Here is a 15,310-nt window from a genome sequence, read left to right as displayed (position 1 = left end):
ATCCGATTTTCAAGTTTTCGGAAATTTTATTTTGAGGCCATTGCTATATTCGGCAGTCAAATAATGTTAAACTATTACCGATTGTAAAGGATAAGAATACTGAGTTTTGAAATTTTCTGAGGAATTCGTTTTTGGGGCCATTCGGAGGTAAATAACTCTACATAACTACCGAATGTAGATATTTTTGGAAAACCAGTTTGGGGTTTTTCTCATATTCGGCAGTAAACTAGTATCTTGTAACTACCGAATATATATATTTGGTACTCAGTGTGTTATATTCGTAAGTTTAATGTAGAAATTATCTACCGAATCTGGGTAGTTCATGGCATTCAATGCATGCAATAATCGGTTTTTCTTGTTTACAAAAGCACACAAACGCATGCAAATCGAGTATTTGAGTTTCTTAACACAATACCTGTGTTTTACATGCATCGTTAGCTTCAATATCATGCGATTCTCCATTTTCTTCCATGAAAGGGTCGTCTATGTTTTCCTCTCCACAAAAGTTTGGATCATTCAACATATACCCCAAATCGTCTTCTCTAAACGGTCGTGAACCCTCAACATTTTGTTCTTCGTCATGATTCTCACCTTCTTCTTCGTAACCATCCATTTTTGTAGTGATAAAATGGGTTTTCTCTTTTTTTCCTTCACCTTCTTCTCTATAACTCTAACAACTCAAAAATTAAAAAGAAATGGAAAAAATGAAACACAAATCATTCTAATACTGCGCCGACTACAATCGGAAGTATGGGAACGATTTTGGCTTCCGATTGCATTCGGAGGGTAACAATGTTATCATATCCTCCGAATATATAAGGATAATTTCGCCATTACGAATTACGCGAGATAAGGGCTGGCTACATTTTCCCTTTGGGTGACCTTTTTTGTTTTATTGTTGGCCCCTAAATCCTTTTGAGTGGCCCCTAAAAACGCCAGGATAAAAAGGTCCTCAGTTTCAAAAGATAGTAAATGATAGTATACCAATGCAGCATATGTACATCTAAGCAGAAAAATCAGCACATTTCCAGCAAGACTAGGTACCACCACTAGCTTGTAGTGCTACAACATTTAGGACTTGTGGGAGGAAAACAAATATCCTTACCATCTTTAAGAAATTCAACGACCCTTCTCATGGAGGGTCTGTTTATGGGAAATGCAGAGGTACAAAGAAGTGCGACATTCAATACCTTCTCCATTTCTGTGTAATCACTTGAAGATGGATTTATTCTAGTGTCCATGAGGTGACGCAAATTCAAGCAGTGATCTTCAGATGTTGCAGTGGCATCTGTCACCCACTTTATCATGTCATTGTTCTCCCCAAAGAAAGAATCAGTAGGTCTCTTTCCCGTGACCAGTTCCATCAACACAACTCCAAAGCTGTACACATCGCTCTTCTCTGTCACTTTCATGGTGTATGCATACTCTACATATGTACCAACAGAAATTATGTCAGTAAGGTCTACTCCATAATATTGGACTCGAAAATGGTCTATTTATCATCAAACAGAGATTTAAATAGACCACTGGTAAATGTCCAAGGTCCTGGTTCACACTGTAACTGTAAGTGCCAAGATACAAAAACAGGTCTTGTATGCAAGATTAACCAAACTCACAACTATCAGTCACGAGTTACAGTTTTCTGAGTTTATGCATATCGAAGAAAATGTCTAATTATTTCTGCAGGCATAAACAATCATTAAATAAGCTATTACTTTAAGCTATAAACTCACCTGGCGCTATGTAGCCATAAGAACCAGCAATCAGGGACATGGCACTTGCTTCCTTCCCTTCCTCGAGCTGCAACATCTTGGCCAACCCAAAATCTGCTACGCGAGGGGAAAACTCCTCGTCCAACAAGATATTGTTCGATTTCACATCACGATGCACGATAGCCGGCACACAGTCATGATGAAGATATGCCAATCCTTGGGCTGCCCCAACTGCTATCTTAAACCGCTTCTGCCAATCCAATAGAACTCCACCTTTCTCTCCATGCAAAACGTCACCCAAGCTTCCATTTTCCATGTACTCATAAACCAAAACTCTTAAATCCTCTCCGGCACAACTGAGCAGCAGTTTTACAATATTTCCGTGTCTAATCCGTCCCAAGGTCTCCACCTCTGACTGATAAGAGCTTAGTCTTCCCATTTTTGCATTAACATCCCAGAGCCTCTTAACTGCCACTGACTGACCTGTTTTGAGTCTCGCCCTATAAACCTGACCAGAGCCACCGCTTCCGATAAGGTTCTCTTCAGTTAAAGAACCTAATATTTCACGTTCGCTGATGCTCATAGTGTGAAATGAGGTTAGCTTCCACAAAGGTTTTATGTTCTCACCAATCGACATAGTTTTGCTCTTCAAAAACCACAACAAAGATAATAGAAGTAGTAAACACACAACGAGAAAAAACCCTACTAGAAACCAAGTAGCGAATTTGGTTTTTGGACATGGATGGAAAGGTTTTAAGTCTGGACTACATAGCTTTGGATTGCCTATCAAACTAGGGAGGTAAAAAGTGTTGTCAAAACCAACAGGGATTCTCCCTGCCAGATTATTCCCTGAAACATTAAACTTGTTGAGCTTCAAGTTTGTCAGCTGAGCCGGAATTTCACCAGACAGTAAATTTTCAGAAAGATCAAGATAATTCAAATCAGGTAAGCTCCCCAGCTCACTCGGAATTTCCCCGTAAAACCGGTTTCTCGACAAATTAAGGTCTGTTAAATGCTTCCACAAGCTAACATTACTCGGAATCTCACCCGAAAACATGTTTTCTTGAAGATCAAGCTTTTCCAACTTCCTCAGTTCCGTAATGCACAAAGGTAGTTCCCCCGAAAACCTGTTTCTACTAGCATCCACAACTTCAAGTTCAGACAACTGACAAATTCCCCCAGGAAACTCCCCCGAAAACTGGTTATCAGATATACGCAACTGAGCTAACTTTCGAGACCCCGAAATCGCAGAAGGTACGACACCATCAAATCTATTGTTCTTTATCTCTAACAAATGAACTCTGGGTAGTCTCCAAACACTAACAGGAATGCTCCCAGACATCTCATTGTTAAAAATCCTAATATAAGTAAGACTATCACAGTCTCCATAACTTTCTGGAAAATTTCCTGACAATTTATTATTGAATGCAATAAGCCGTTTCAGTTTCTTGCCATTACAAAGTAAAGAAGGAAGATTACCTCTGAAACCATTACCCGAAACATCAAATTCTTCCAAATTAGAATTCTCCCCCAACCTTCCAGGCAATGCACCTGAAAATCTGTTGTTAAAGAGCTTCAGGTCTTCAAGCTTCGTATTCGAAACTAAACTCTCCGGGATCTCACCTTCCAGATAATTATCATTCAACCCAAGTGATATCAGTTGCAATGCTGCAAATTTCTCTGGTATTACACCACTTAAACCGTTCATTGACGCATCAAAATAAATCAAATTTGATAAATTCCCAAGACTTGCAGGTAACTCACCAGAAAGCCGATTCCAATACAGTTCAATCTGCTTAACATTCTTCAACTTTCCAATACTCTCAGGAATTCTACCAGAAAGCTCATTATTCGAAAGATCAAGATTCTCAAGAGCTATCAATCCACCAATTGATTCAGGAATTTCGCCAATGAGATTAGTATAAGGAAGCCATAAATTCTTTAGTTTAATTAGTTTTCCAATATCAGCTGGTAATGGACCTGGAGTAAATGGATTATAAGCTATCTCACACCGAATTAACTCACTAAGATTCGTTAATGAAGACGGAATCGTTCCATTAAGAAGATTTCCAAAAAGACTCAGAACTTGAAGTTTCGGAAATGAAGCACCAAAACTCGAAGGAATATCACCGGAGAAATTATTTCTTGACAAATCTAACCATTGTAAATTTCTAAATACTGGAACAAACTCAGGCAAATTTCCAACAAGTAAATTGTTGGAGAGATTTAAGAAATGAAGATTAGAACAAGAAGAAATTTGTCTAGTAGAGATACTTCCATTCAAGAAATTATCAGATAATGAAAGATTCTGAAGTGATTTAATTTTACAGAATTTGAACGGGAAATTACCGGATATTGTTAGTCCGGCAAGATCAATTGAATTGATGTATAATGTTGATTGATCACAACTGATTCCAGTCCAATTACATGGACTACTATTCTTAAGAACAACCCAGTCATTGAGATTATTACCTGCAGTATCATGAAGAAGAGTCAGAGAGTTCTTTGTTCGAAGTAGAATTTGAATGTCTTTTTTTGATGGTAAAGAATTAGTATTCGAAATTTGAGTTAAAAGAAGAATGATGATGAAAAAGACGGACATGAAATTGAAATGTGTCATTGTTGGGATTGTGATTAGTGCAGTAGTAGTTTGTTAAGTAATTTAGGGGAATTTTCAATTGTGTTTTGGGTTTGAAGTTATTTGAAAGAGTAACGGATATGAAAAGGTTTTTCTTGCATGTCCATGGATACGATACATACGAGGCACACAGTTTTTCCGGGAACTACAGTTTCTCTCTTTTTCTTCATTTTTTTTCTGTCTCTCTCTTTGAAACACATTTTTTCCATGCTTTGAGAAAAGAAGAATCTAACTTCTTCTTCTTCATCAGTTATTATTATTACTGTCACTAATCTCAAAGGTGGCATCCAATGGTGGGTTTGGAGATCCTGAAAGAAGAGCCATTGCCTGACTGCACACACACCCCCTTAGCTGTAAATTTTCCGAGTGCCATGGAGCAGCGCCTGTGTGTTTTCCGCGACAGCTTGTGCACCAAAATTGTCGTCCTGTCCTGTACTGTACAGTACAGCTGTATTCTGTATATGTACTATGAAAGCAACGTACCATGTATGAACTACCACTACAGTATCCTACTTGGGTTAATAATTTGTTTGTCCCCACAAAATCAGATAAGAATGAAAGGACAAATTTATGTGGTGGACCAGATGGTTCAGTACAAAAAAAATACATATTTGATCCCATTAGAGATAAACCTCATCATGATGCTCAACAGGTAGTAGCTTGGGGATAGTTTGAGAGACATTTATTTGAATCTGAAATAACTCTTGTTAGAGTTTTTTTTTTTTTTTTTTTGAATTGGGGAAAGGTTTTATGATACTAGTAGTAGATAATAATACTAAAAGCAAGTAGGCTAGAGTGGGGAATTGAAACAGCAATAACAACTGCGTCAACGTGAAGGAGAAGTTGTTTACAAGACAAGGGACACAAGACTAATTAAATGAAGAGGCTAGCTAGCACAGCCTAGAGCCAAGAGTAGTAGCAGTTAATGGCAATTAAAACCTACTCCTACTTCTCTTATCAGAAAATTTTGAATTTGAACAAAAAATGGCGGGAATCCTGCATAGGATGTTGTGTGATACACTCAAATTACCTAAATAGGCACCAAGAATCCCTTAAATCCATGCCTGCCTGGCTGGGATTCTTTTGGCTCTTCTGTTAAATCTAGCATTGCAGGGAATGTCACTGCACTGCACCTCAAAAAAGGTATGATGATCACTTTCAGTGAGTCATGTTTCAGCAAACACATGATTTTGTTTCACTCTCATGCCAACAGCAACCATTACAGCAGGTTCTAGTCTCAAGCCAAACATAACATAGCAACAAGTCCCAAAAGTGTGATACATACTCGGAATGGGATTCCAGTTCCGATATGTGTACAAGGATGCTCGACCACCTTTACAGCAATAACCTAATTTCTAGATACTACTAATATTATTTTTGGTTGCTTGTCCGTTAAAGAAACATAAAAGGACTGTGATTGGAGAAAGTTAGCCCTAGTTTGAACCAAAATGGTTAGCTGCATTGAATAAATGGTTACTGATTGATGTCAAAAGAGAGAAATAAGTGACACTAATTGGAGAAAAAGAAAACAGCTACAGCTTACAAAGTTGCCTAGTTTCCATCCGTGGATTTGACTATCAATCATCGAAATAGATAACTGTCAGGATTCTATCTGTCTTCTAATCAGCTAGAATAGATGTGACTTACATTTCAGTGAGGGGAAAATTCATATGCAGTAAATACTCAGAGTATTATATGAAACCAGAACTAAAACAATAGAGTTGTAAAAATGAACATTCAACAAAGAACAAACATAGCAGTTAAGAAGAACCTTGCAGACAAACCATGGAACTGTAAGCAAGAAAAAGGCTCACGCCATAACTTTTGTATCATCCTAAGTTAAGATTGAGATAAGAAGAAACAAATACAGTCGCAATGAATCAGTTTAAGCAGCAAGTATTAACGAAAGACAAAAATGTGCTACAGGTCAAAACTTAGAGAAAATGCTTGAAGTAAGCAGCATATTGTCATTTCTATCATTGCCGCTAACAATGACACTAAAAAAACAAAACGATGTTACTGTCAGAATAGACCAATAACAAGGCCAGTGAAAAGAATATATCAAGGAAGTAATCTCTCTTTTGACTGTGCTTAGACAAAAGACTGAATAAAAATGCAGGAAGAGGAAACAGAGGGAGAAATTAAGCATAGGCACATACACCAACAGGCAAGAAACCCAATTGTGGTGAGAGGAAAACTAAATAGAAGCTCACAGTGTGCTAGATTTTAACTGCCTACCCATCTAACAACTTTTCTGTCACTACAAATGGAAAAATATATGCATTGATGCAATGATTAGTTAAGAGAGATATTTTTTATCGAAAGGCACTAAACGTAATTTACTGTAACACAGCAAAGTGCTCCCAACCTGAAAGATAACTTACCACCAATGCAACACATATGAATCAAGATGAAAGTATGAAGCTACTAAGCTAGAGACAAAATAAAACTACCAAGCCAACACACCACAAGAAATGTTAGTTCAAATATGAACATGCTGGATGATTGATATGAAGTGCTGTACACACACTACCAGCAAACACGGTGAAAAACAAGTTCATCGTAGAACTTTTTCCTCAATTTAGAAAGAAACAGGTATTTGCTGGGGGGGAAATCAGCCATAGAACCTCTGTATAAATCATGCACTAGTCAAAATTCAAGTCGAACTTATGTAAGAAACTTGGATGTTCCATGATTATCAAAGGAGCCAAATATACACACTTAAGCAGTGCAGTAGTGTTATATGCTTGCATATCTGCAAAGAGATTCAGAGAGATTTTCCTCTTGTCACACATAAACAGCTCACAATGCGAAAGACACTAAGTACACAATTAGCTAAAGCAAGAAATAGGAAGACTGAAATATGAGGATGAGCTTCAGACATGAGAACACGATCACATGGTCAAACAGAAGGATCCAAATCAAACTCCTAAGAGTGTCGTAACACTGATGATTAATGAGAAAATAATAAATAAGTGAATAAACAGCAAAATGGTGCTATTATCCATTCAAAGTTGGGAAGGTAGTGCACATAGAGCTTAAAGTAGTTCAAGGAATGAGTGGACACCATTAAAATGCAACTTGGCATAAAATAATCAGTAGAAGCACATCAACTGTGCGTTTACTATTGCGCAAGATGGGATGGCCTACTTGATGGATATACTCAAAAGGGAAAAGAAACACAGAAACATGAACCATATACATGATCAAGCTGGCTATTCTGAGATTACTAAATGCATTATTACAATGTAAGACACCTTACTTGACCAAATGTTAATATAAGATAAACAAAGATATATAGATGTCCGATATGGCAGCAGAAAAACATACAACTAGTCAATACTTGTTGAAATATCAGCAGAAATACCAAACAGAAACATATACATATTGAGCGTTACCTATAGGGATAATTAACTTTAGTTTCAGTTCCAAGTACCTTATAGCTTTTGCAAGTGCCAGATACAGGAGCAGTCCAATTGAAGAGTTTTGCATATCAAAAGTAAGCTATGCGAACCCAATATGTTAAATCCAACAATGTAAAGCACTCATGTGACTGCACAGCAAAACAGCTTCAACATCATAATGTGGCATTAAACTTACATCCTAAGGGATTTCACTGATTAGTAAAACCTACTCCATCCTCACCTAGAAGTTAACTTTTGTTAAAGTTACCAAGTGGGAGAAGATTAAAAGGCAGTTTGTTACATTTCCAGGTACTTATCATTTCTTCAACCTAGCTCTTGAGGAATCAAACGAAAATAGGACTGCTTATCCTGATAGACTCATGACCACAAACAGGATACATCCTAGTTTAGAGTAGGAGGCAATATCTCTATATTGAGACAATTGATTGATAATCGAAGTTACCCAAGTAAGTGGTAAACCCTTGACATTCTATAAAGTGTGGTACACTACTACACTTCCAATGAGTGGAGTTCCTGAGACGAGAACCTAAACGTTCAGCTAATACCTATAAGATAGAATACCAAGCTAATTCTGAAATTCAACAGAATCCTACTCTACAAATTATAAAATGGAATACCAAGCTAATTCTGAAATTCAACAGAATCCCAATCTACAAATCCCAATTGAGAAATTGGAGTTCTTAGCTTGTCGATTCTTAGTATATAATCTTAAGGAAAATCATCTAATTAAGTATGTAATCAAGTTTAACCAAGAGAACATAAGAATCCCCAAATACGGCGAATCCAAAACTCACATTACCCTAGTTTCACAATAACATGCAACACAATCCAGTAAAACCCAATCAAATGCACATCTAAACCACAAAGCATTAACAGGTGAAAACAATAGTAACCCCCATGCCAAGAACACACCGACATTTTCCCAATAGAAATTAACCAATGAATTAACACTAAAAAAAAAAATTAGCCCAAAAATGTATCTATTATGTATAGAGAGATGTTATATGATGAAACTGAAATCTATAGAGAAAACAAATTAGGAAGAGAAATTACATTATCACCGAAACCCCATTTTTAGATTACACCTTGTTGTAGTAGTCAAATAAACCATCTACGGTAAATCCCCAAAACAAAGAAAAGATAAATATAAAAAGAGACCTTAGATGAGGGTGAGGAAGAATCGTGACCGTTGATTGATGAACTGAACTGAAGATCAAAATCATCCATCCTCAACCTCTTCTTCCTCTTCTTCCTTCATTAAAAATCTCTTGAGAAAAAGAAGAAAAAAAAACAGGAAATAGATACTTACTGAGGTGAAACAAGAGAGAAATAGATATAAGAGGAGAAGGAGAAGGAGAAGAACCAAAAACTATACTGCTATGCCTGGCTTAACCTGTGTGCCTGTGTTTTACTAATAACTCTAAATGGTGGGTTGTACAGAGCTACATTGTACTACCTCTTGTCATGAAGAAAAAACAAGATGAAAACCTCCTTTGATTTACATAACAATGCTTCAATGGTACCTCTAATGGTACAAGGGTACTTCTGTCATTCAATAAAATAGCCTCCATTAAACCCAAGAAAAAAACTCTCAACCCTCCTTTCTTCTTCTGCTGGGAGAAAGAGGGGTTTGTTTATTTTTGTTGTTTTTTTTCTGGGGTCTTGGGGAGTGGGAATGCATGAATGAATGTGTGAGTAAAAAGAGAATGGAGACGGTGGGAAATGGGTTTTCTTTTTAAAGAAGAAGGAAATAGAAGGAGGAGCAGAAGAAGAAGCATTTGTTGTTGGTTTTGGGGTTTTGTCCGGTGAAATGCATTTTTCAACTCTTTTCTCTTTTTCTCTTTCTTTGTGTGTGTGTGTGTGTCTTCTGTTTTTCTGGTAAGTAAGAGTTAAAGACATTACGTACAGCGTGAAATTAATAAAAGGGACTATGTTGCAGCACATTCTGTTTTGGGCCTTTTTTTGGCTCATTCCACTATTAGTAGTATTAAATTTCTGTTTCACATGAAGGTGTAAAACAATGTTGGCACCTAAATTGTCTTTAAAAAATCTTGATAAGATCATTCAGGGGTTGCCTCCCTTTGTGGTTTAGATTTTGAAAAAATTGCATGACTAGTGATGCGGTACCATGTCCTTTTGTTGGGGTTGTGTACGGTTTACATGAGCAACTTAATCATCTCTGAGCCCGAAATCTATCGGATTAATAAAAGGTTGAACCGTGTTTTTTATCATTTTTGAAGTTACATATTATAGAGGTTGTCATTTGTAAGACCAGTGACCCCGAAAATCTAAATATGCCCCAAAACTTAGAACAAGGACTATGGGAAGGAATGTCTTTTTCTCACTCAATTAGTGTGGCCTAAGGCCCATTCCTATGCACAAGGTTAAAAGGACCTGTTTAACATATCAGGTGGCATGACAATTGAGTTACCCCACTATGAGAAAACCACTGAACGACATAGTTTATAGCGATAGTTATTCATTAAAGCGCTTGCGATAATGTAAATATCGACGACGTCATAGTTACCATCGCTCGATTTTCTTTATATCGTTCGTTTGACACTATTGACACTATATCGCTCAACGACTACTTTACAACGGTTATTTCCCCCTCTTTCCTTATATATACGCCCATACACTTCTTCAAATCACTCACACCTACTTCTACATATATTTTATCAATTTCTGTTTACCAATTTCTGTATCTTTATCTGTAATTTTAAATTTCATAATAGTCAATGGCGAGATCCAATTAAGAGATGAATATTATTATGAATCGGTTGAGATTACATCAATAAATGTATCAAAGGAGGTTGCAAGACCTTGACGATGAGGAAGATGAAGATAATTAACTAATCGCCACTCTGATGCTCGTACATCGAGGCCAAATATATACAATTCTGAAGCCAAAAGAAGTATTCTCAAGCCACAAGAAGCTGATGCACGATTATTTTCTTTCCAATTGTGTATACTCTAATAAAGATTTCCAACGTCGATTCCACATGCCTCGGCATCTTGTAAAAAAGTTTATTGAAGAGCGTTGTCGAGTAGAACCTCAATTTATTTATCAGTTTACATGCATTGAATAATAGAGGTCATAATAATGAACAAAAAGTTACTTCGGATTTAAGGATTCTAGGTTATGGAAAACCAGCGGATGCGAACGATGAGTACCTTCATATGGGAAAAAATAACTTTATTTACTTACCATTCATTGTTTTGTGAAATAATAATTAATCATTTGGTCTAACATATTTACGAAAAACCAACTGAGGAGATGTTAGAAAAATATTGAGAGAGAATTAGGATAAGGGATTCCCACGAATGCGAGGTAGTCTTGATTGTATGCATTGGGTATGGAAGGATGCCTTTTTATTGGGCCGGTCAATATAAGGGTCATTATCCGAAATCAACAGTTATCCTTGAAGCTGCTGCTTCTTATGATTGTTGGATATGGCATGATTTTTTTGGTCCCTCTGGTTTACAAAATGATATTAATATTTTGCACAAGTCGCCTCTGTTTGAATATATGAAGTATGGAAATTGTCTCCAAGTTCGTTTCATAATCAATGGTCGTCAGTACACTCATGGGTATTATCTTGCAAATGGTATTTACCTAAAATGGTTAACCTTGGTTCAATATTACCATCATCCCCCTACCGGTGCATTGTACTATTCATACCGACATTTTAATGAACGCCAAATTGGGGTGAAAAAGGATGTTGAACGCGCTTTAGGAATTTTGAAAAGGAAGTTCTCTATCATTTGTGGGAAATCGTGGGTTGAGTCCTAGTGAAATGCACAAGACTATGCTTACTTGCATAATTCTTCATAACATGGTAATTCATGAAACCCTTCGGGAGTGGACTAACTATGAAGATGAAGATCCGAGGCATGAGATTCAACCACAAAGAGGCGTGCTTGTAAGAAACTATGGGTAAATGACTAATTACATTTATAACCAGAATGTGTATCATAGTTTAAGAGAAGATATGAGAGTGAATCTTTGGGCATGGTATAGAAGAGCGGGTGAGCGTGATTATTAAGTTATGTATTTTAGTATAAACTGTTAATTTCTCTGTAGTTGGTCTTGTTAGAGCATTTCTCGGTCAAACTCGCATATGTTTCTATCTCAAGCATGTTTTTCAATGTTAGTGATCAAAACTATAAGTCTTGGTTTCTAGCCTATTTGTAGATGTCTCGGACTAGGACATAGATAGTGTAGTTGAGCTTAAATCTCTCGACGTTCATCTCTTGAAGACGAAAGACTACTAAGGGGAGCTTGTGGAACTTCTTCGATAAAAGGTATATGGATACTTGAACTTATTTATCACTTGGAAAGTCTATTTCTACTATCTTCTATATTGAGACATAATTCGTGTTACAATATAGTTTTCTCTATACACATTTGAGATTTCAAGCTGACTATATCTCGCTTACATATTTCTCGAAATATGTGTTGATAAGCTTTCACTTCGACGAAGTTCATCTTATATCATGAGAAAATTACCGAGTAACATCTTACATGGTTTGTGTGATACAATCATTTGGTGTAAGACTTGGAAGGTTTGAATAATGATTATTTCAATATCTTGAAAATTTTTTTGATGCTAATAGTGTGTGAAAACGGCTATTGACATTATAGAAGAATGTTTAAATGATTGAAATAAATAGTCGATGATGTAACCATCTTTGGATATAAGCATATATAGTGTGTTCGCAAATTAGTGTATAAGTCCATAAACCGGAAGCCAAGAGTATGCATATGTGTGTATACGAAATTGGGTAAGGAGACAGGTTAATTTCTGCTGAGTTTGGTTTTGGAAAAAGTCTTAACTAGTCACCTTAAGTATGCGTACATGTACGCATACTGGCGGAAGTTTTTGAACCGAAAATTTCTGTTGAGTCTGGAAACTTTACAAACTCAAAAACCGGTTGCTTAAGTACGCATACCCGTACGCATACTTAAGCTGGTTACTTTGTAAAATCGGTCAAGTCCATGAACTTAAACATTTAAATCATAAGGAATGCAATCTTTGTAAACCGTGGATATAATGTTCATGATTGATTCAAGTGAATCAAACCTATTCGATTTCAATTGTGTTTTCTAAACAATTGAACAACTCTTAACTAGTTTCATTTGAGTCATTTGAACTAGTTATGGTTAAGATGAATAAGGTTGATATGAGAGTAATCATATAGCTAACCTCGGTTAACTATTTGTGAACCAACATGGTGTACACGTTTAGGTACGTTTACATAAACCTAAATGAGGGTACATTTCATTTGTGTGTAACAAGCTAAGTTCGATCTAATGGTTGAAAGATATTAGCTTGGTTGAATCAGGTTTTTCATCTAACGGTGAATATTTAATGCTTTGTTACCAAGGTAACATTGATTGCAAATCCTGATTTGAAAACTATATAAGGGAGAAATCTAGCAACTGGGAAACCTAATCCCCACACCTCCTGTGTGTTACTAGTTGCATAACTAGAGTCTATTCTCCTTTAACCTTAGGTTTCTTCTCGAGACCCAACTATTATCTTTGTAGTTGCGTGATCTGATCTTGTTGTTTCTATCCTGTTGAGTGCAATTGAAATAATTGGCTCGAGATTTTATATCTCCGATAGGCAAGATAAAAAAGTAATCACAAACAAACTTCGTCTCACCGTTTGTGATTCCACAATAACTTGTTTCGCTAGTCGATTAAGTTTATTGTAAGGTGATTGATAATACTAGGCTGTTCTTCGGGGATATAAGTCCGGTTTATCAATTGGTTCCTGTTCACCTTAATTTATCAAAAGACGGAACAAAAAATCTTGGGTATTTCTATGGGAGACAGATTTATTCAATTCTATAGACTTTTCTGTGTGAAAGAGATTTATCTATCAAGTTTTCGACTTTGGGTCGTAGCAACTCTTGGTTGTGGGTGAGATCAGCTAAGGGAATCAAGTGCGTAGTATCCTGTTGGGATCAGAGACGTAAGGAGCGCAACTGTACCTTGACTCAGTGTGAGATTGATTAGGGTTCAACTACAGTTCATTCCGAAGTTAATTGGTAGTAGGCTAGTGTCTGTAGCAGCTTAATACAGTGTGGTGTTCAATCTGGACTAGGTCCCGGGGTTTTCTGCATTTGCGGTTTCCTCGTTAACAAAATTTTGGTGTTTGTGTTATTTCTTTTTCGCATTATATTTTGTTATATAATTGAAATATCACAGGTTGTGTGTTAAAATCAATTAATTAGAATATCCAACCTTTGGTTGTTGATTTACATTGATTGACACTTGAACATTGGTCTTTAATACCGCTCAAGTAACTCCTCTTATATTCAATCAGGCTCGCAGATTTCTATTTGCTGATTACGGATTGAATTAAGAGTTAAAGATATTATACTCTTTGATATACTTTAATCTAGATTGAGTCTGACTGTCTAGTTAATTCTCTAGAAAGTGTATTGGAGTAAGTCCCCTCAGATTGACAAACGAATTGTTGGGTGTGGTTGTTAGACCCCCGCATTTTCAATTGGTATCAGAGCAGGCAAACACATTAAAGACCTTATAAGTATGTGTTTGTAGCGGTGAGGATGGACGATATAGTCTCTGATAAACGCATCACCAAAAATAAAAGTTATGTTTCCTTAAAGTCTATTAAAGAGAAAGATTTGTCAATCTCGAATATAGAAGAACCTTATGTTCAAAGGAAACAGACAAACATTGACAAGTGTTTTCCTGACTACCATACAAAAGAGTCTATCTCTGAAGTTGAAAGGAATGCATCTAAAGAGAGTGATGTGATTCTAAAACTTGTTAGAATCCAGGATGATAATGTCAACTGGTTGAAACACAAATTCAATGCTCTAGTTGGTATGATAAGTGAGCGCGACTCTCGTTTAAAGATCCTTCAAGAAGTAAATCTCAAAAAGGATGCTTTGAAAATTGAACATCTCTTAAGTAAACTCTCAATTCAAGAGTGTTCAAAAGAGTCCGCCATACCAACTGCTTTTGATTTAACTGTAAGAGAATCAGGTTCAGAAGCAAAACCGAAAAACTCTTCTGTTGAAAAAGATGTGCATGTATCTTCTCCTAATCAAGGAAAGCCCACATCACACAAAAGGAAGAATTCTCATAACAATGGTGTTAGGACTGTTTTACCTAATCACTCAGGTGATTAGAAAGTGTGTCTCTTTTGTAATTCAAAAGGTCCAAGTAAACAAAAGAGGAATTCCAGGTTGAATGAAAATTATATTATTCGTCTTCAACACACCTTAGATTTAATTCTCAAAGGTGTAACTGACATTCATATGTCTAAACCAATTGGTTTTAGTACTCACCCTGTGTACCCCACCAGGAAAGTAAGTTCAATGTGTTCCTCGAATGTTCAAACACATAACAGTCTTCCTAAGCCATTTCGATGAAGAAGAAGAACTTGTGGATATTCTTCTGTCAAGAAGGGAGATTATGTTGTTCATGATGTGAAAAAAGTACCAGAAGAAGGGAGCAATGGAATAAGGGAAGCTGACCTAAAAGGAATAATTAA

General features: G+C 36.5%; 1 protein-coding gene across 1 annotated transcript; it reads right to left on the bottom strand.

The window, feature by feature from the left end:
• Window positions 1-1,049: 1,049 nt before the first annotated feature.
• LOC113291122 (LRR receptor-like serine/threonine-protein kinase HSL2) lies at window positions 1,050-4,674 on the bottom strand. The gene is made up of 3 exons (XM_026540692.1): window positions 4,614-4,674; window positions 1,734-4,184; window positions 1,050-1,426 (listed from the first exon to the last, which is right to left on the bottom strand). Exons 1-3 carry the CDS (start codon window positions 4,672-4,674, stop codon window positions 1,050-1,052), a joined length of 2,889 nt encoding a protein of 962 aa, XP_026396477.1.
• Window positions 4,675-15,310: the final 10,636 nt, after the last annotated feature.

Source organism: Papaver somniferum, chromosome 6, assembly GCF_003573695.1.
Source record: "Papaver somniferum cultivar HN1 chromosome 6, ASM357369v1, whole genome shotgun sequence".
Taxonomy (NCBI): domain Eukaryota; kingdom Viridiplantae; phylum Streptophyta; class Magnoliopsida; order Ranunculales; family Papaveraceae; genus Papaver; species Papaver somniferum.
Note: the sequence above shows the minus strand (reverse complement) of the source record. Positions and strands in the feature narration are given on the sequence as shown.